The 20,868-nt window shown below is 36.7% G+C and overlaps 1 protein-coding gene across 1 annotated transcript in view; it reads right to left on the bottom strand.

Moving 5' to 3' along the window:
- Positions 1 to 20,172, bottom strand: part of LOC106877043 (importin-9) — a 43,684-nt gene extending 23,512 nt beyond the window's left edge. Inside the window, exons 1-8 of the mRNA XM_089347986.1 lie at positions 20,021 to 20,172; positions 16,635 to 16,783; positions 14,107 to 14,308; positions 10,280 to 10,368; positions 7,456 to 7,542; positions 5,294 to 5,413; positions 5,089 to 5,189; positions 1,239 to 1,297 (exon numbers count right to left, since the gene is read on the bottom strand). Of these exons, the coding sequence (XP_089204112.1) occupies positions 1,239 to 1,297; positions 5,089 to 5,189; positions 5,294 to 5,413; positions 7,456 to 7,542; positions 10,280 to 10,368; positions 14,107 to 14,308; positions 16,635 to 16,783; positions 20,021 to 20,153 (940 nt within the window). The 5' untranslated portion in view covers positions 20,154 to 20,172. The remainder of the gene's footprint in view (positions 1 to 1,238; positions 1,298 to 5,088; positions 5,190 to 5,293; positions 5,414 to 7,455; positions 7,543 to 10,279; positions 10,369 to 14,106; positions 14,309 to 16,634; positions 16,784 to 20,020) is intronic.
- Between the last annotated feature and the right edge of the window lie 696 nt (positions 20,173 to 20,868).

Genomic DNA, 20,868 nt, shown 5'->3' with positions numbered 1-20,868 from the left:
GTCTTGTACTAGAGCCCAAGGTCCACTAAAGCCTTGCAAGTGGATTTGGTAGACAGACACAAAGAAGCACATTGTGTATGTACATAAACACGTGTGTGTATCCTTGTCTTCACATGTGATAGTTGAAATGATGCTGAAACAAACACCATACAAAGTGTCATTGAAACAAGAGATCTGGAACAATAGGTAATTGGAAACCTCTCCAACCCATCCAATTAATGAGAAAGAAAACTCAATGTAACAAAAAAAAAAGTAGGGAGGGGGGGGGACAAAGCTAGGCCATCATATTCAGATCAAAGTTCAAATTATTGAAAGACTATTTGCCGAGTTCTTTTTTCAACAAATCTCAATGAACTGGCAGTGTTTGAGTGTCGGACAAAAGCCATGCAGTATTTATTCTGGCACCTTAGCATTTCATCTTTCCAGTGTTGATTGATGGAGAATTAGTTTACAGTGGTGGACTGGTGGAAATGCATGCCTTTCTCTGATTAAAAGATTAGCAGGAAGTCAATGAATACATATTACAATGTAGCATCCCATTTCCTTACATCATTTTCATGCATACACTGTACTTTTTATATGAAGAAGAGTGCCTTTTCTTCCCTTGTTGTTTAACCCCAGGCCAATAATATAGACAGTCCAGCCATGACCATTCATATTTTCTTGAATGAGAAGATTAAAAAAAAAAAAAAAAGTCAAGTTTCCATTTATATATATTTATAAAGTGATTTTAAATTCTCAAACGTAGGATAATGCTAATAATATAGCCTGAACAGGATAAGCTGCCCCTATTTTGCAGAAAAAAGTGTTGGCGGCCAGCTATGAGACCAATCTCATAACTGGCCGCCAACACTTTTTTCTGCAAAATAGGGGTAGTTTATCCTGTTCAGGCTATATTATTAGCATTATCCTGCGTTTGAGAATTTAAAATCACTTCTTTACCTTTCTAAGACATTTCAACGCTTCTAAAAGCAAACTTCGTTTGTTTGTTTACGTTCATCGTAATTTGAATATATATATATATATATATATATATATATATATATATATATATATAAAGTTACTGAATATGTATCATTAAGAAGTGGCATCTCATTCCTAAGAAAATATATTTAGGACTACAATATCCATATCTTCCAATGTTTGGAGGTTAATTTAATGAAGACTAAACAGTAGAAAACATTTTTTGTTGCTCACTCATCTACCATTCACTGCAGTTCTAATATAATCTAACTTACCATCTGAATCCACTGGATTATCAGCTTCCTCTGTGTTATTTACAACAGTACGAACATAACTGAAATGGGTTAAGGATAACATTTTGACAAAAATGAACAATAAAAAAACCACAGGGATGGCCACAACCTATATGTATAAATCAGTGCTAACGTATTGTAGTAACCCAAGTAATTTTAACTGATTAAAAGATTAGATATGGTAGGAGACAGTCTCATTAGTTTAAAGAATACTAATAAAGAATGGGGAGAGAAATTAAAAATAAAATGTGGACAATGCAGTTAAGGGGTCGACTCGCGTTTTTTGTATTATAAGACCTCTTCAGTGAAGTATCATCTAATTCACCATTTTCCCCCAGAAACTTAGGCATCCACAAGAAATATTTTTAAAAAATACAAAATAACTAATAGAAAGGCATATTCAAGCCATTTTTGTGCTTAATTCTATCTTTATCAGTTGTGGTGTGCAAGAGAGACGATTGCGCTAGTACGGACATGTGGTGAGAATGGATGAGGATAGCTGCGTGAAAAAGTGCCACACCCTAACAGTTGAGGGAACCCGTGGAAGAGGTAGGCCCAGGAAGACCTGGGCTGAGGTGGTGAGGCAAGACCTTTGTACATTGGGCCTCACCGAGGCGATGACTACTGACCGAGACCTTTGGAAATGTGCTGTGCGTGAGAAGACCCGGCAAGCCAAGTAAGATCGTTGCCAGTGCCCCTGGACTGGCTCTTGTGCGGATGGCACATGAGATGCACCATCTTGAGCATGGCCGTTGCCAGTACCGCCTGACTGGCTCCCGTAGGATTTTCGAGCGAGATCGTTGCCAGTGCCCCTGGACTGGCTTGTGCGGGTGGCACATAAAAGACACCATTTCGAGCGTGGCCGTTTTCGTGCGGGTGACACGTAAAAGCACCCACTACACTCTCTGAGTGGTTGGCGTTAGGAAGGGCATCCAGCTGTAGAAACTCTGCCAAATTAGATTGGAGCCTGGCGTTGCCATCCGGTTTCACCAGTCCTCAGTCAAATCGTCCAACCCATGCTAGCATGGAAAGCGGACATTAAACGATGATGATGATATTTGAAATTCTATTTACCAAAGATAATAAAGGGATCCTACAATAAAATGAGTCCCCAATAGAGAATTCTAGGTGCAATTTGTCTATACACACACACACACACATATATATATATATATATATATATATGTATATATAATTAAAACAAATAAAAAAAAGTTATTTTATTCTACATGGGTAGAAATATAGAAAAAGTTGAAAATGCACAGGGATTCATTTATATTTTTGGAAACTTAATCAGAGAACAGTGCATTTTCAACTTCTCTTTATATATACGTATATATTCAAACATCTCTTCCTCATATTTCCTCTTTCATGCACTATGCTTATTGCTCACCCACCAATTCTATTCTCACAGCCCTGCTCACTATCATTTTTACCCCATAGTCCCCCCACCCCCTCTATATACCCAGGTTTTCAGTCACTAAACTACTTTTGGCCCTTTTGCTTCTTTAGCAATCCCCTGCCACTTACATTATGACCTCCATACTTTCCACCATCTACCTCTCTTCCTTTACCTTACCATCCCATTTATATTCTGATGCCCCATTCCTTGTGAGTATGCCACCATTTCTCTCCTGCACTCTTGCTGTCTCCCACTCCCTCTCTCTTGCACTTCTCTCAGACTGGATAGCCATTTATCTCCTTTACAGCAGCACACCTGCTACTGTGTCATTCCTGATCACTCTCTGTAGCCAGGTAACCATGTTACTGCTATACAGCAAGACACTCGTTTCTGTCTCTGTCACACTCAAACCTTTCATTTTTCATCATCTCATACAAGATGGCCTCCTCCAATGCCTCTCTCCTCCCAAAGGATCTTTGTCTTCTTCCTCCTCCTCCTCCAATGCTCCCCTCCTCTCCCAAAGGATCTTTGTCTTGCAAGTGACTTGGTGACCCTGCCAGTGTTTGGTGCCACACAAACAGCATTCAGCCCACATTGTAAAGTGGTTGGTGTTTGGAAGGGCATCCAGCAGTATAAAATGTGCTAAAACTGACCTTGCCTGTGCTTGTGCCATGTAAAAAGCACTGTCCAATCTGCCAGGTGGTTGATGTTAGGAAGGGCATCCAGCTGTAAAAACCATGCCAAAACAGACACAGAAGTCTGGTGCAGGTTCCTGCCTACCCTGCTCTCATCATACCACCCATACCATCATGGAAGGTGGACGTTAAACGATGATGATGATGACACACACCCGCACATATATATCATCATCATCGTTTAACACCCACCTTCCATGGTGGTATGATGAGAGCAGAGTATCTCATCATCATCATTTAATGTCTGTTCTCCATGCTGGAATAGGATGGACGGTTTGACTGGGCTGGCATGCTACACCAGACTCCAGTCTGATTTAGCATGTTTTTTTTTATGGCTAGATGCCCTTCCTAATGCCAACCACTCAGAGAGTGTAATGGGTGCTTCTTTGTGCCACTGGCATTGGTGCCATTTGCATGACACCGGTATCTGCCACAACTGCAATTTTGCTTGGCTTGATGGATCTTCTCAAGCACGACAATGCCAAAAGTTTTGGTTATTGCCCTCCGTGAGGCCCAACACTCGAAAGATGTTCTTTACATGCCACCAGTACAGGTGCCAGTTACCATGACTATGATTTCATTTAGCTTGATGGGTCCTCTCAAGCACAGCACATCAGCACATTGCCTAAGATCTCCGTCACTAGTCATTGCCTCTGTGACGCTCAACGTTCGAAGATCATGCTTCACCACCTTGTCCCATATCTTCCTGGATCTACCTCTATCACAGAGAGATTGGCACTTCTTTACACAGCTGTCCTCATCCATACAAATCACATGACCATACCAGCACAGTCATCGCTCTTGCACACCACACCTGATGCCTCTTATGCCTAACTTTTCTCTCAGGATGCTTACACTTTGTCAAACATGCACACTGACATTGCACATCCAGCAAAGCATACTGGCTTCATTTCCTTCAAGCCTATGCATGTCCTTGGCTGTCACAGCATGTTTCATTGCCACGCAGCATAGCTGTTTGCACACAGGCATCAATTTGCCTTTCACTTAGAGAGAAGCTCTTTGTTGCCAGAAGGGGTAGGCGCTCTCTGAACTTTACCCAGCCTAATCTTATTCTCACAGCATCCACCTCCACTACTGAGTCACATAGATAATGGAAGCTATCTACTACCTCTAGCTTGCCCCCTTGGCAGTTGATGGAGTCTATTTTTTTGCACATTTTCAGCATTTATTGTACCTGTGCATCTTGCACATATGAAAGCTAGTTTCCCTGTTAACCTTCCTCTGATATTGCTGCACCTTTCATGTATCCAAAGCTTACACCAAGTGCATCTTATGGAGTTCCTGCCTACGCCTCTTCTACAGATCAAACAGGGTCATTTATCTGGAGGGATTTGTGATTTGTCTGCCTTCCAACTTACTAAGACTAAGATTTTTGCTAGGTTAACTCTAAGGCCCTAGAGTTTTATGACTTGCTTAATCTTGTATGAAGTTCAACTTTATGAAAGAGAAATAAAAGGATTAACCAAAATTTCATAAGAAGTGCATATCCTGCTCCTAAAAGTAGATACCAAGGAATCTGAGCCAAACTAGACACATATGACATAGAATATCATCAGCAAACATAATATATACCACCAGATATCAGTGAAGCTAAGAGCAGAACACCAAATAGAACAAGTCTAAAACATATTTCAATTTTTGGAAGTATAGAAAAAAAGTAGACATACCAATAAATCAAATAATTTAGTTTACAGAAAATTTAAAAAAAGGATACAATTCTACACTGTGTGTGAACAAATTCCAAACTGGAGGAAGGATTTGAGGTAACCAAGTAGACATTGTTTTCGGGAGATTCTTCACTAAAACTGTGACAGCCTGTATAAAATTAGAGAGAAAAAATATTTAGATGTGTCAAAAATTTCAATTTCACATTAGTAATTTTAAACTAGAAACAAAAGACTGAGAAGAAATAAAAATACCTGAAGAACTTCCATCTTGAGGCCACTATCTGAAGTTTCACCATCAGGAACCTGAAGGGCACTGATAAAAGCATCAGTAAATTGTGGAAGGACGGGTAACAGTAAAGCCTTAACAATACCCTGCAAAATAAATGTCACACATTCAAAGATCCTTCTGGCTAAGAGTACAAAAGCATTTCATTAAATGTACATAGATTCCTTCACTATTTTATTAAAGTATATTTTTAATTTTTTCTAAGATTTTCATTACCATTTAACAAATATTTTCATTAGAATTGTTCTCATAAATAATTTTTATAAACTATTGAGACAAGTCTTTCTAAAACAAGAAAAAAAAATTATGAGCATGAAGTCAAAATTTTTAAAAAAGGAAATAAAATATTGAAACCGTCATGCTTTTACCAAATGACTGGGTGATGTAATCTGTATGGAATAGTTAAGAGCTACTGCATTCAGCCTTGTTGAGATTGCAGCAGCTCACAACCAAAAATGTTTTTAAGATTTTAGGAATTTATACATTCCCCTTTGTAAAGTACTTGGCAGAATTTTCCATGAAACCACATCATTTAGAGACCTTTTTTTTTTTAATATATATTTTTGCTTCTAAGGCTTCTATTTTATCCTGAACTCAGTTAACTCACAAAGGATTTGCAAAGTAAAATTTACTTGATTGGCTGAACCAGAGACTTCCAAACACCATCCACTTGGCAGTAAAATCATCATCAGCATCATCGTTTAACGTCCGCTTTCCATGCTAGCATGGGTTGGACGATTTGCCATTATTAACTACTCCAGTTAGGTAGTGTCTAAACCTTTATATACATTTATGGCATATAAATAACAAGATTTTTGTAAATGCCTGGCAGTTTTTTAATGGTTTGTTTGGTCTTAATGAAGGGGATGTGCATATAGCTTTTACAAGTGCTCCAAGGCAGGTGAGATCAACATGGTTGATATTGTTGAATATCCACAAATTGACAGCCGCAGGAAAAACATGGGCAAGAAATGGATTCCAGAATCAGGGAATGACTGGATGTAGTGGTTAGTGCAGGGCCTAGGGTAGTGAACACAGTAGGGGTGTCAAGAGAAAAGACAAGTGAGTCACAAAGGCCAGCTACTTTAAATTACCTGCACCCAAAGCTAAACTGGAGTCAGACAAATTAATTCTATTATATTTCCAATATGAAAAAGTTTTTAAAATTTATTCAGAAATAACACAAAAAAAAAAAAGCAAGAAAGAAATATTTTTTTTTTCTACAGAAATCATCTTAGATTTCTTGATTTGATGCAAGATTGTAAAAGCAATCTTGGAAGAGATACTGCCACCATTTACCATACAAAAACTATTCTATCCACTTTCCTTTATCTCTTAATAACGCTATCAACTATGAGGTGTCAAAAAGTTTTAACAAACTCCTGTAATCTTGTCACTGAATTCTAGCGCATATGTCAAACAGATGCAAAATGTAAGAGATTTTGTGCATCCTTAAATGGATAAAATGACTTCTATAATGCAAGTGACAGAGTTAGACTATTAGCTATAAAGCTCAATTTAATTTCATCAATACAAATGTGGCTGTGTGGTAAGAAGGCGGTGAGCTGGCAGAAACGTTAGCACGCCGGGCGAAATGCTTAGTGGTATTTTGTCTGCCGTTATGTTTTGAGTTCAAATTCTGCCGAGGTCGACTTTGCCTTTCATCCTTTCGGGGTCGATAAATTAAGTGCCAGTTACGCACTGGGGTTGATGTAATCGACTTAATCCGTTTGTCTGTCCTTGTTTGTCCCCTCTATGTTTAGCCCCTTGTGGGCAATAAAGAAATAAGAAGTTTGCTTCCTAACCACATGGTTCCACATTCACTCCCATTGCGTGGTACCTTGGGCCAATCAAAGCTTTGCAAGTGGATTTAGTAGACAGAAATTGAAAGAAGCTCTTCATCTCTGTGTGTGCTGCAACAACCGGTATTAGTGCATTTACATCCCTGTAAGTTAGCAGTTCGACAAAAGAGACCAATAGAATAAGCACCAGGCTTAAAAAGAAAATAAATACAGGGGTCGATTGGTTCAACTAAAATTTCTTGAGGCAGTGCACCAGCATGGCCATGATAAATATCTGAATGATATATGACAAATATTAGAGGAGAAACCATTGAGACTGGTCTTACTTTGTGTGTGTCCATCATAGTAGCTACCATAGCAACACAAGTGTTGAAGATGTTGACTGCTCGAGTACGCGTACGAATACTGTATGTCTGCAAAAGAGAAAAAACATTTTAAATGCAATTTCATTTCTTTTTAAAATACAAAAAGGAAATGAAAATGTATGTGGCTGTGTGGTAAGAAGCTTGCTTCCCAACCACATGGTTCCGGGTTCAGTCCCACTGCGTGGCACCTTGGGCAAGTGTCTTCTATCACCTCAGGCTGACCAAAGCTTTGTGAGTAGACTTGGTAGATGGAAACTGAAAGCTCATTGTGTGTGTGTGTGTGTGTGTGTGTGTGTGTGTGTGTGTGTGTGTGTATATATGTTTGCGTGTGTTTGTCCCCTCGCCATCGCTTGACAACCGATGTTGGTGTGTTTATGTCCCCCGTAACTTAGCAGTTCGGCAAAAGAGACCGATAAAATAAGTACTAGGCTTACAAAGAATAAGTCCTGGGGTGAATTTGTTCAACTAAAGGCGGTGCTCCAGCATGGCCGCACTCAAATGATTGAAACAAATAAAAGAACATAAAAATATATCAAATTTGCATCTAATTTTAAGGATGCAAGGAAATGACAGCTTATTGTGAATCACTATTAACATACCTACTCCCCAGCCAACATGTCCACCTACCAGATATCTATATATCTTTGTTTTCTTTCTGAAGACAGAACAAGGGAGCCCTTATGTGCTCACTCAATCCATAAGAAATAACCAAATTTCCCTCAAATCACATCCTACTGTCAAAAAAATAGGATAAATTGCATATGCAGTTCTATAAATAAAAGAAAATATGAATGGCTGAACACAGAGCATCTAATGAAAACCATTTGATCAGGGTTAATCAATACCAATTGAAGCTAGAAAGGCCAATTCATCATCAATTAACGTCCATTGTCCATGCTGGCTTGGGTTGGATGGTTTGACCAGGGCTGGCAAGCTGAAAGGCTGCATCAGACTCCAGTCTGATTTGGCAAGGTTTCTATGGTTGGATGCTCTTCCTAACACCAACCACTCCGAGAGTGTAATGGATGCCTTTACATGCCACCGACATGGATGCCATTTGTATGACAGCAGTATCTGCCATGACTGCAGTTTTGCACAGATTGATGAGTTTTTTTAAGCACAGCATAATGTCAAAGGTCTCAGTCATTCGTCATTGCCCCCATGAGGCCCTACACTTGAAAGGTGCTTTTCACATGCCACCAGCATCGGCCACTTTGCCCCCATGAGGCCCTACACTTGAAAGGTGCTTTTTATGTGCCAGTTATGTGACACCAGCATCAGCCACAACTACAATTTCACTTGACAGGTCTTAAGCACAGCATCTCACGAAAGGTCTTTACACAGCTGTCCTCATTCATACACATCACGTGACCATACCAGCACAACTGTCTCTCTTGCACACCACATCTGATGCCTCTTATGTCCAAAATTTCTCTCAAGATGCTTACACTTTGTTGTGCATGCACACTGACATTGCACATCCAGTGAAGCAAACTGGCTTCTTTGCTTTCAAGCCTACACATGTCCTCAGCTGTCACAGCCCACTTTGTTTTATTACTGATGATGACAACTGATAAACAAGCAAAAATAAATATTTGTTTTAGAATTATTTGGGAAAGAATTTCTCTAGTATCAAAGATGCAGTTCAGTTCTATTCAGTATGTGGCTTAGTACAGGGCTAATTGCAAATGGATCTGCATTGAATGTGATTAGATCTCAAGAGACAAACAACTAAAACTAAATGTAATATTTTTCATTTCTTTCTTTGCTTAGTCAGAGGAAGACAGACACTTGTGACTCACACTGGACATCTGAGACTTGTAGAGGAAAGAGAGGAAAAAACCCTAAACCAATGTTTACTGCAATAGAAAGCAGAAAGTCAAGACATTTAGTTGTGTTCAAATCAATAACCTAGCCTCAATATTTGCAACCAAGTGGATTCTGCTAAGGGTTTTATAAGAGCTAAATGGGGGTGTTAAACCAAGAGACAGGTTAATTTCTAGCCAATTGACAAAGATAAGGATATTATGAACTGCTGCTGAAATACCGAACTGAATTAGGTGCCAGAGTTGGCTATAGTGAAAGTTTAGTTGTCGGAGTAAGAAAAAGGTGGAGGTTTATTGGGTTGTAACCACAAATAACAACAAAGTTTAACTCTCTGAAAAAATTGTATGGAGTATGTGATACTATATGATACTATATGATAGAAAGATATAGTGAAATGACAGAGCTATGATCAGTTGGATGTGTAATGTTAACTTAAAGAGTACAGAGCTGGGAGAGAGGATAACTGAATATTGGTAAATGTAAGAGAGACAACAGTGCTGATAAAGATGTGTGATATGAAAGGGAAAATTAATAGACAAAATAAAGTACCATAGTAATATGGAGTAATTAGGATAGATCTCAGGATGCTGAACCTTACAGCTGACAACAGCAATATGACATATTCCAATATGTACACCATCATGTCAATTTTTCCGTGCTGGTAAAATAAGTCTAGTATTACTCTATCAACAGTTAGAAATTCAATCAAAGAGGGAGCTTTTATGTAGTTGTTCAGCCTATAAGAAATAGCAGTCAAATCTCCATTCTAGACAGCATTCTACATCATTTAATATCTGTTTTCCATGCTGGCAGGTCAGTCAACTGAATCAAGACTGACCTGGATATAAACAGATATTTTATATAGTTATCAAATGGATTTAAAAAATTATAAATATTTCTTTCCCATAAATAAAATTTTTTTTAAAAACTGATAGCAATAAACTATAATTTCACTTACATCAGCTTGTACAAATATTTTGTACATTTCTGGAAGAATAACTGGAGCCACTTTAATCATTTGAACATCTGTCACATCTTGAGTGAACTCTGAAAATATCAGCAAATGTTTTTGAAGTAACCTGCTTAACACTTAAATTTGCTTCCAATTCAGCTTATGTATGTGTGTGTTTGTATATGCACACACACAAACACACACAAATAACAGATGGATTAGGGTTCACTACAGCTGTCTCAAACACATTTTTTTTTATGAACAGAAGTATTACATTAGGCCAAAGAAAAAAAAAAAAACTTTGCATCAGGTGAATACATGTAAGAATTAAACATTTTAAAGTGTCATTTGACTACCAATCTAAATTTGGTTGGAGAGTGAATTTACAATGTTACCATCGAGTTTATGAAGGGGAACTTGTGATGAGAGTTAATAGGGAAATACAGCAGAGGGAGAAATACTGAAGAGAGGAGAGATAAGGGAAAAGTCTATGATTATGTTTGATTTCATAAAGAGTTATAAATAACTAAGTTATTTTTAGTTAGATGATACTAACGCAATAAAAATGGAAAGGTAGGAACCAGATCACTACATACATACATAAATTTGTGTACATAGATACCCACACAGATGTATAAATTGATAAATCTATTCAATATAGGTCATGAAACTGATCTGGATATTACTTACTTAGAACCCAACCTAACTGCAATAATAATAGGAAATATAAGAAAGTATGGTTGTCTGGTAAGGTTCAATTTCCAGCCATATGGTTCTGGGTTCAATTGCATTGGATGGCACCTTCTTCAAGTGTCTTGGAGTTTGACTAGTGCTTTGTGAGAGCAATGTAGTAGACAGAAACTGTGTAGAAGCCCAACATTAAATATATATATATATATATATATATATATATATAAAAAATTATTTAATAGGTCTTCCAATGTCTGCTTTGGCATGGCTTCTATGGCTGGATGCCCTTCATAACACCAACCACTTTACAGTATGTACTGGGGTTTTTTTTATTTTTATAATAGTGGCACTAGTGAGGTCACCAAGTAACTTAAAAGATTCAAAAAAAAAAAAAAAAAAAAGCAACAGCTCCCTCAGTTGAGTGAGATTGTTGTAGAAGGGAAGGTGGCACTACACCAGGTGTTACATACACACACAGGTGAAAAAAAATCCGATAAACCAGTGCATTTGAACAAAAATACTGTAGTAATATTTCTGCATAAATTGTACAGATATATCTTTGTGACTTTTGCAATTGTAATGTTAATGAAACAGTGATTGGCTCATTGGAACTCAGTAACCAACAATATTTATTTACAAAATGAAAAATAGAGAAAAGTTGGACAAGATGTAAGAAACTGAAACAGACATATGACAAAGCTGGATAATATAATGTAAAAATTCAGAAATCCATGAAAACAAGGAATGGAGAAAATGATTAAATCAGTAATATAGAGGATCCTTTGTTTAATGCCCATTTTCCGTACAACAGTATTTCCCAATTGAATTTATCCGTTTATATTAAAGTCTGATTTAAAACATAATAGTTTAAACATTTTTAACATGCCAAACAAGACATACAAGAAAGTATCTGAGCAGAAACAGCAAAAATTTGAAATTGTTGTCCAGCTCCCTTGATATTTAACTACAGCACAGTCAAGACAATTGCGCAGAAAGATTATTCTCCGAAGAAAAAAAACGTGGGCACCAACAGTGAAAAATCAACGAAAATCATCAATTTTTACAAGAACCGATTAATGAGGACTCAACTTTAACTTTGAAAAGAATGAGAGAACTTTTACAAGAGAAATTCGATTTGACTGTTTCATTATCAACTATTTATCACAATTTTGATGGCTTTGGATACACTCTGAAAAAAACTAATAATTCACCCTCAAGAATGAAATAATGAAAACAAAAAAGGAGTGAGGTCATTACGCAAAATGGCTTTAAGATAATGGATTGGCCATTCGTCATGTATATACTGAAACAAATTACAATATTTGGATTTCAAGGTAACTAATTATTATATTTGCTAAATACTTTTACATAAAATTTTTGTTTATGAAATATCTTTACAATCTATTATATTTGGAAGGTCGATGGGCAGAGCTTACCATGGAGTTCAGGCATTTACCGATCGTCCTTCTACTAAAGGGGCAAATTTAAACATTGCTGCTATGGATATGTCGGATCTTGTCCAATTCAAAACATTTAAGATCCCAACTTCTGATCTTTACAGCTTTTTACATCAATGTTTGCTAAAGATCGCTGCGACTACATCAGATCCTGTCACTTATTATGGACAATGCGTGCATCCATAAAAGTGTCAATGAAATTGATCTTGTGCCACAACATATGGTTAAATATCTACTTCCTTATTCTCCAAAGTTTAATTCCAATGAGGAAATGTTCAGTGAATTGAAGTCTTTCATGAAGCAGCATCTACAGAGTCATAAAAATGATCTCTGCAACAGACCAGAAAATTTGCCCAATACTGATTCATAGAATGAATATTTTAAAAACAGCAATGTATCTTGCAATGGATTCAATATCTGCTGTAAATTGTGCAAGATTTGATCGACATCAAACATTTTTCATCCCACAAGTATTGAATATGAAGGATTTGTGAAATCGGAGTGGTTGGCGTTAGGAAGGGCATCCAGCTGTAGAAACTCTGCCAAATCAGATTGGAGCCTGATGTTGCATCCTGGTCCACCAGTCCTCAGTCAAATCGTCCAACCCATGCTAGCATGGAAAGTGGATGTTGAACGATGATGATGATGATGATGATGATGAAGAGTTTTAAAATAAATTTGAACCATTTTAGTTTTTAGTATATTTTCACTATTCTCGTGCTAAGATACTATTTTGAATGTTTGTTTAAACTTATAGCAGTCTAATTTTTCAATATTTAAGATCTAAATTGGCTTTGAAATCAAAGGGACGAATTCATTCAGGAAATACTGTAGTATGGGTTGAAAAGAGGCATATTTGAAGCATGATTTAATAGCTGAATGCTTGTCATCAACTTTTTTATGTTGCAGGTCTTTGAAAGTGCAGCTTTGGTTGATGGGTTTCAGAGTCTTGCCACTCATTGTGGTCCTGCCATATTAGGCATCATGGTAACGGAAAACTGGCCGTCTTGTGTATGTCATGCCTGAAACTTATATTTGGTTAGCAATCTACAGCCACTGACAATAATGGTTGTCAATTTTACACAGAGAAACAGAGTGATTAATAGACAACACCAGAGATCACAGCAGCATTCTTTGTTAAGATTAGCAATGGAATGAAGCCTCAGTTTCACATCATATCTATATATCTACACAAACACGTGCGCCTGGGTGTGCAAAGACAAAACAGGCTCAATACATGAAATACATCATTTGAAAATGAGCACTATTGCTAATCCCAGTTGCTTGCTTTTAGGCATTCACAAAGATGACAAGATCTTAAGTTACATTTTATGTTACATCACATTAAATATTGACTGTTAAAGTTTAAAATGCTTTATGATCACAATTAATTTATGCATGTATATGGTTAACAATTTCAGTTCACAACTACAAGGTCTGGAGTTCAATCCAATTGCATGGCATCCTGGGCAAATGTCTTTTTATAGCTTTGGGTGAATTAAATTGGGCAAATGGAAATTGTATAGAAGCTGATTCTGCCTGAGAATTATGATAAAGATACTCATGTAGTTTCACAAAAAGCATGTTTCGATTTTCTCCCAAGTATGGAAAGCACATATAAATTTAAAAAAATATAATTTAATCTTAAATGTAAAAAGAGGAAAGCAAATGAATGGTTATTTTTACCTGTCAAAACACGCATGGCACCATGAAGTGCATTGGGATCACCACATGTAAGAGCTTCCATTAAAAGACTGAATAGTTCTGGCCAGGTCTCAGGCCAGTCCCAGTGGGTGATGGCAGACACTGCATAGGCAACACTGGTTCGAACTTTACTAATGGATTCTTTCAATCCTGCAGGTAGGATCTCTCTAATGGCAGCCTTTGCCTGCAAAGTAAAGGAACATGTCAAATATAAATGATATTATATATGTACACTACTATGTATTACCCCAGAGCAAATGTAATAGTTTTAATGGAAGGCTCAACCTTTCTCAGATATATTCAGACATTAAAAATATAACAAGTGTCAGTCAATGCACAACAACAGGAGTAAAAAAATAAGGATCAAAATAAAGAAGTACACACCTTGAACCTTTAACTCATTGATTACACTGTCAAATGTAATGCTTATTTGTTTTGAAATAATTATGCAATATCTCATAGCTTTATGATTTGAATGACGTGACTATATTAAGGATGACATTGTAGGGTAGGTATTAAAGGTTGGAATTGGCTGGCCAATGTAAACAAAATATTATATGAGCCTGAGATGGCTGCTTTGAATGCTAACACATCTTTGCTCATGCCAAATATCAACATGTCTTGCAAACAACTTGCACATGCAAGTGCTACCAGTCGAGAACTCCGCATACCGGAAGCCAGCAAGTGTATGGGGTCATCAGGAGAGAATGCGCGCCGTTTCGGGGCCTACCTCTCGATGGCATCCCCTCACTGATATGAGGCCCCGCTTGCTAGATCAACTGGTTATTAAAAACAAAGCTCAATATTTCTCTGGCCATCGCTCATTGTCTCTTTTTAACCAAATCCAGTGGCTAGTCTTCTCCACTATATTTTGGATATCGGTCATGGTGATAGATACATGATATGAAATAAACAGTTATGGCATTGGCTGGTCACTAAATTTACTACTGCTGACATACAGGTTTTTCCAGATATTTGTAAGATCAACTGAAGGAATAATACAAAAAAGTTAATAAGGGAGCCTGTTCAGGAATTAGAAGCAGGTGCACTGGTAAACCATCTTTTTTTAATGTCAACATTTCAAGAAGAGGAAAAGAAAATGATTTATACGTGAAGCAAGAACCACGAAGATGATCTGTGTTATAACAGATAAAGGAAGTACACCTAACATATCCAAAATCGGGAACTTATATACCATAGTTTATATTTCAAGGTCTGTTGTTCCAGGAGAAATAAGATTAGATAATCCAATCTAATCCTTTGGTATGGAAATTTCTTTTCACTTTACTGTGTACTACAGTACAAACCTACCATCAGAAGTCTTACCTATTTACTGAGTAAACAGACAAACTGTTATCCATTTACCCACTTTTAGAAAATTATCTTGTTTCAAACTTTACTCAGATCACAGACACACACTGACTTCAATATGTACATTCTTTCTCCATATCTTTCAGGTTTTAATAAACCTATATTTGAACATCTCAATAAAGACAAGCACTACCTCCAACATGCTTTGACAAGGAATATGGATTGTAATAACAAAGAAGCTCATCTTTAAATATTTTTCAAAAGAGATTTAAAAGAAACTAAATTTTAGGGTAATGCTCAACATGAAATACAGTTTGCTAGGTTATAAGAGGTATAAAGACAATGAAATTAAGGTGATATGCCATCGACCTTATTTTCATCAGTTCAAATCTTACCACAGGCATTTAAATTTCCAAAGATGATTAAACCTGTCTCCCTTGTTCAAAATACAGAACAGTTTTGTATTAGTTGATGGTTAGCAGCTTGGACAGCAAAGCAGCTACAAAAGAACAATTGGTCAGAGAATTCACAGCCATCCAGCTGATATATCAGAACAAGTGCATATATTTCTTCTGCCCCTTTTGTGTATATATTTTTTTCATGGTATAAAACAGATTTTAGGTAATTAACCTTTTGTCAACATCATTCTAACATGTATCATTCCATGCTTGCAAAGGTTAGATGGAATTTGGTGATGCAAATTTTCTATGGCTGGATGCCCTTCCTGTCACCAATCCTCACCTGTTCCAATGTAAGAAATTTCTTCATGGCCAGAAAATTTCAAGGAAGCTTGTGAGCAAATGACCCTGCTTCTATGAAGACAACACTCATTTACAGCTATGTTCACACACGCAGGTCTTTTTTCAGTTTTTTGTCTGCTTTGGTAGGCCAGAGTAAAGTAGATGACACTTGCCCAAGGTGCCACAGAGGACTCAACCCCAAACCACATGATTAGGAACTGAACCTCGAGACTACACAGCTATGCTTGCACATATTTTGATTATGAAATGGCAGCAAAATGCATATGCATGCATAGGCTTTATCTAGAAGTTGATAAGAAATTTTCATTTACATATGAATGAATTAAACTATGAAACCAACTGTTTTGTAATACAAGACCAAAGATGGCTCAATATAAAAAAAAGTTTAAAACTTAAATTTTATTCTTATAGACAGAAAATAGGATAATTAGAAATTACCTTCTCAGAGGTTTCTGGGGCACGGAATTTACTGGACTGACTTGACCAATGAGCTTCCACATACTGCTTCAGTAAGACAGAGGCCAATTGCCGGATAGCTAAAGCTCCATTTGGATCCACAGTCAACTCAGCCAGATAGACTCCAAACTCTGAAAACAAAACCAAAAAAAAAATCCTATTAAAGAATAATCCAATGGTGATAAGCTTTTTTCACAGCCTGTATATACAGAACTATACTATCAACAACCTCATTTAATCTGAGTAAAAGCTTGTTCATTTATTGAAGCCAAATCTCCTTCAATCACACTTGAAAAAAAAAAAAAAAAGGATAATGTAGTCCCGGATACATTATATCTGGGGTCAGGGTACCAAATACAGAAGGTTGCAGTCATAGGTTTACCCTTGAATTAAAAACACAACTAGCCCACATTGCTGTGTGCTATACAACTACTTCTTGACCTACACAATAGCAACCAATTCTCTTTCAAATAGTAAGGCCACTATTAAATTATGCAATCCTAAATATATTGTCAGAAAAACTGTATGATGGGTACAGCTGGGACATCTGACTGTCTGCTGGTTTGGTTAAACAAGTGCAACTAGTTTTTCCTTTAAGTTTGACTGGTATTTAAGTTGTGTTGAGCAAGCACAAAATTGTCTATCTCTAGCTTCAGAACAGATAGCAATAACTAATTATGAACCACATGCCATGTCAGTTTCTAACACCCAGTATTGATGGAATAGCTATATGATCTCAATGACCACCCTGTCTTTTTTAGGGATATGTTTTCAAAATGGAATAAATGATCTTAAAATGCTGAGCCTTATGATTGAAATAACAAGAGGACCAAGATATGTGGAGCATTGCTGTACTCAAGAAGACCTGCCCCCCACAACAGAATTGAGAGCCTAAAACCAAGGTGCCATGTAAAAAGCATTGGTGTATAAGCTGGTGCCACATAAAAAGCACCCAGTACACTGTAAAGTGGTTGGCATTAGGAAGAGTATCCAGCTGTAGAAACCAGTCAAGTCCAGCATGGAAAACAGACGTTAAATAGGACTTTTTTCTTGAGATGATAGAGTGCAATTTCAAGAAAATCTGGCTGCTGATTACTGCAGTTTGGGCACCTCCACAAAGGCTCAATCATTGGCTCTCATACAGACGTCTGCGTATGATATAGAAATATTTGATTTGTGAGAAAGACTACACTTATATATAAGCAAATATAGAGTAAAATAAAATTACAGTTATTTTAAGCAAAACGTAAGATCGTATAAAAAGATAAACTGTTATAAATAAATGCTTTTGGCTATTTATTCTTTCAGATGACGAATTGTACAACAGCCATTCTGCAACAGATTTTAAATTTTTAAACGAGACACGACATTTCGAGACAACAGAATAAAGAACAGACAATTAAAATGGTAAAACACACAGTGCTAAACCATTAAGGGATCACAACATACGAAACAAGGACATACATTAGGAGGGAGATGGAGTAGAGTTAATAATATTGACCCCGCAAATAATTGTAGGCACAAGGCCATCAATTTTGAAGGAAGAGGTTTAGTTGATTTCATTGACCTCAGTGCTAAACTGGTACAATATTTTATCGACCCCGAAAGAGTGAAAGCGAAAGTTGACCTCGGTGGAATTTGAACTCAGAAGGTAAGGGGCTGCAACGCATTTTTTCGAACTGCTCAAACAAATCTGTCAATTCACCGGCCAAGTAACAACACTAACTGAACAGAGGCATTCCACCAATGACCACCCTGTCTTTTTAGAGGTATGTCCGATATTACGTAATGTGTTTAAGACGGCGAGGTTGGACTTCAAAGAGACTTGACTGTCATTTCTAGTAGGTCGAGCGAACACGAAGAGATTTCAGTTTATTACGTAGTCACAAGGCCAAACATTTTGAAGAGGACAGTTGATGAAATCGACCCACAAAAAGACGAATGGCAGAGTTGACTCTGGCAGGAATTGAACTCGAATCAAAAAGGGACGTAACTAAATATTGCGAAGTATTTTTATCGATGGTCTAGTAATTCTGTCAATCCAAAATGATCTGACATATTTGGGAAGGAGAAATTTGAATAAATCCCCCAAGTAACTGACTGGTGTATATTTTATCACCCCTCCTCCCAAAGAGATGAATGACAAATTCGAACTCGGAGCAGTAAAAGATATAAATACTATAAAATATTCATTTAGTCCGCACTCTATCGTTTCTGCCATCCGAATACAGACGAGCCAACGACGTAACCTCTGTTTAACATTCTAGAAACAACCAGATTTCCTTCATATCAGGCCGTCTTAAAGAATAGAATACATAGTACAAAGTAATCCCAAAAAGCAATATGTCTGGAAAAAAGGGGAAAAAAAACCCGAGACGATCTACTCAATAAGGGATAACCTGGGGCTAAACAGCATCCATATCTAGACCCCCACCCCTGAATCAACATGTGCGTTACAGCTGGGGAGGCGTGGCAAAACCTACATCACATGTCAGTTAGGGAGCAGACAGTAATTAGACACTTATTTTAAAAGACCGCGAAAACCCAAACTAACAGAGATACCATTAAACAAATTAAGAAAGTATACTCAATTTAGCAGAATAAATGAAAAAAAAATTTAAGAAAAACATTTTAAACGAAGTTTCATGTCTGTCACTCAGTAAGAAATTCGGAATATAAATTATGCCGGGTGGCAAGAGATATTTCTTTTAATGTCTCAATAACAGATTCTTCAGAGGTTTGCTTAATTATATTTTTCATTTCGGCAAGATAAAATATATTTTAAGAATCTATCCCCACCAACTTTATAAAACTTTGGACTATTAAGTAGTAACTTGAAAAGTTAGACAATGAATGGAAGAGACTAAAGTATATATCTGCTAAATACCGTGTTTTATGAACAATTTCGATTAATTTACTTTCTTTTTTACCATCATATACCTCGTTAAAAGATATGTCGAGTTGTAAAAAAAAACTCAAAACTGATGGCTGTGAAACACTTGAAAAAAAAATCATATAACGTAATAAAATATATTAAAATTATTGTACAACAGACTTTCTTTTTAGCTGATATTTTAACTATGAAGATCGTTTACTTCGTTGTTAGATAATTCAGTTAACAAAAAAAATTGTTTACAAAGACACACAAAGGTTGTATTATGAATTAGGGATAAACATCGTCATAATTTTCAATTATGAACACAGAACTAAATATAAAGTGTATGAAGTGACATTCAAAACTTTTCTCTAATTGAATATTATAAGTAGAGATATAGTAAAAGAAATGCGTGATGAGTTACGTATATATTGTATCGTGTTTTGTATAACAAAAGAAAGGGAGAGAAATAAAATAAAAAATTGACATGCACCTTCTGTCACCTCAAGGGCTTTGATCTGTTCCTCTCCATTCACTCGAACGTCGTGTAGAGGAGACAGAATAGCAGTGAGACTGTCAATTAAAGCTTCTTTCAGGGACTTGTTACGATCACCATCACCTGCCATCTTGGAAGCCAGCCGATGCGAAGGAAGAAATTTGGCGCGAATTTCACGCGTGGATCTTACCACTTCCGTCAATTTAAAACCGCAGAAATCCTACTACTGAATATCGATTAATTTTTCATTTATTTCTATTTTAATTTCTGTTACTTGATTTAAATTTGAAACTAAACCAGGAAAACAAAAAAAACTATGCCATGTATTAGAAACACAGGAGTAACAAACACTCCACGTATTGGTAACATACAAAGGTAAACATGTGGCGTGTTTTTAGCAGAAGACAAATGTTGGCAATAGTCAGCTTAACGTTGAATACGATATGGAAATTTACTATCAACATTAAGTGGACAGTAGTTGACATATTGACTCCATACTGATTCTAGCTGACGTAATTAATAATACAATTATATAGTAATAGTCAGAGAAAAATTTTGTTAAATATTTTGGTATTTCGTAGTCAAGTACAGAGCTACAACAATTCAGCCACATGTAGAACATGAACCTTTGCAAGGGAAACAAACAGCTAGATTTTGTAGAAGAGGTGGATATATATCTAGCAGAGTTTAATATTAGTACCAACTAAATCACATCCCTTTTTTTCTTTCTTTTTTTTTTTTTACAAGAAAGAAAGACATTACCACCACCACCACCATCATCATAATCATCATCATTTTACGTCCGTTTTCCATGTTGGCATGGTTTGGATGGTTTGACCGAAAAC

Source organism: Octopus bimaculoides, chromosome 2 (genome assembly GCF_046866305.1).
Source record: "Octopus bimaculoides isolate indiv1 chromosome 2, ASM4686630v1, whole genome shotgun sequence".
NCBI classification, from domain to species: domain Eukaryota; kingdom Metazoa; phylum Mollusca; class Cephalopoda; order Octopoda; family Octopodidae; genus Octopus; species Octopus bimaculoides.
Note: the sequence above shows the minus strand (reverse complement) of the source record. Positions and strands in the feature narration are given on the sequence as shown.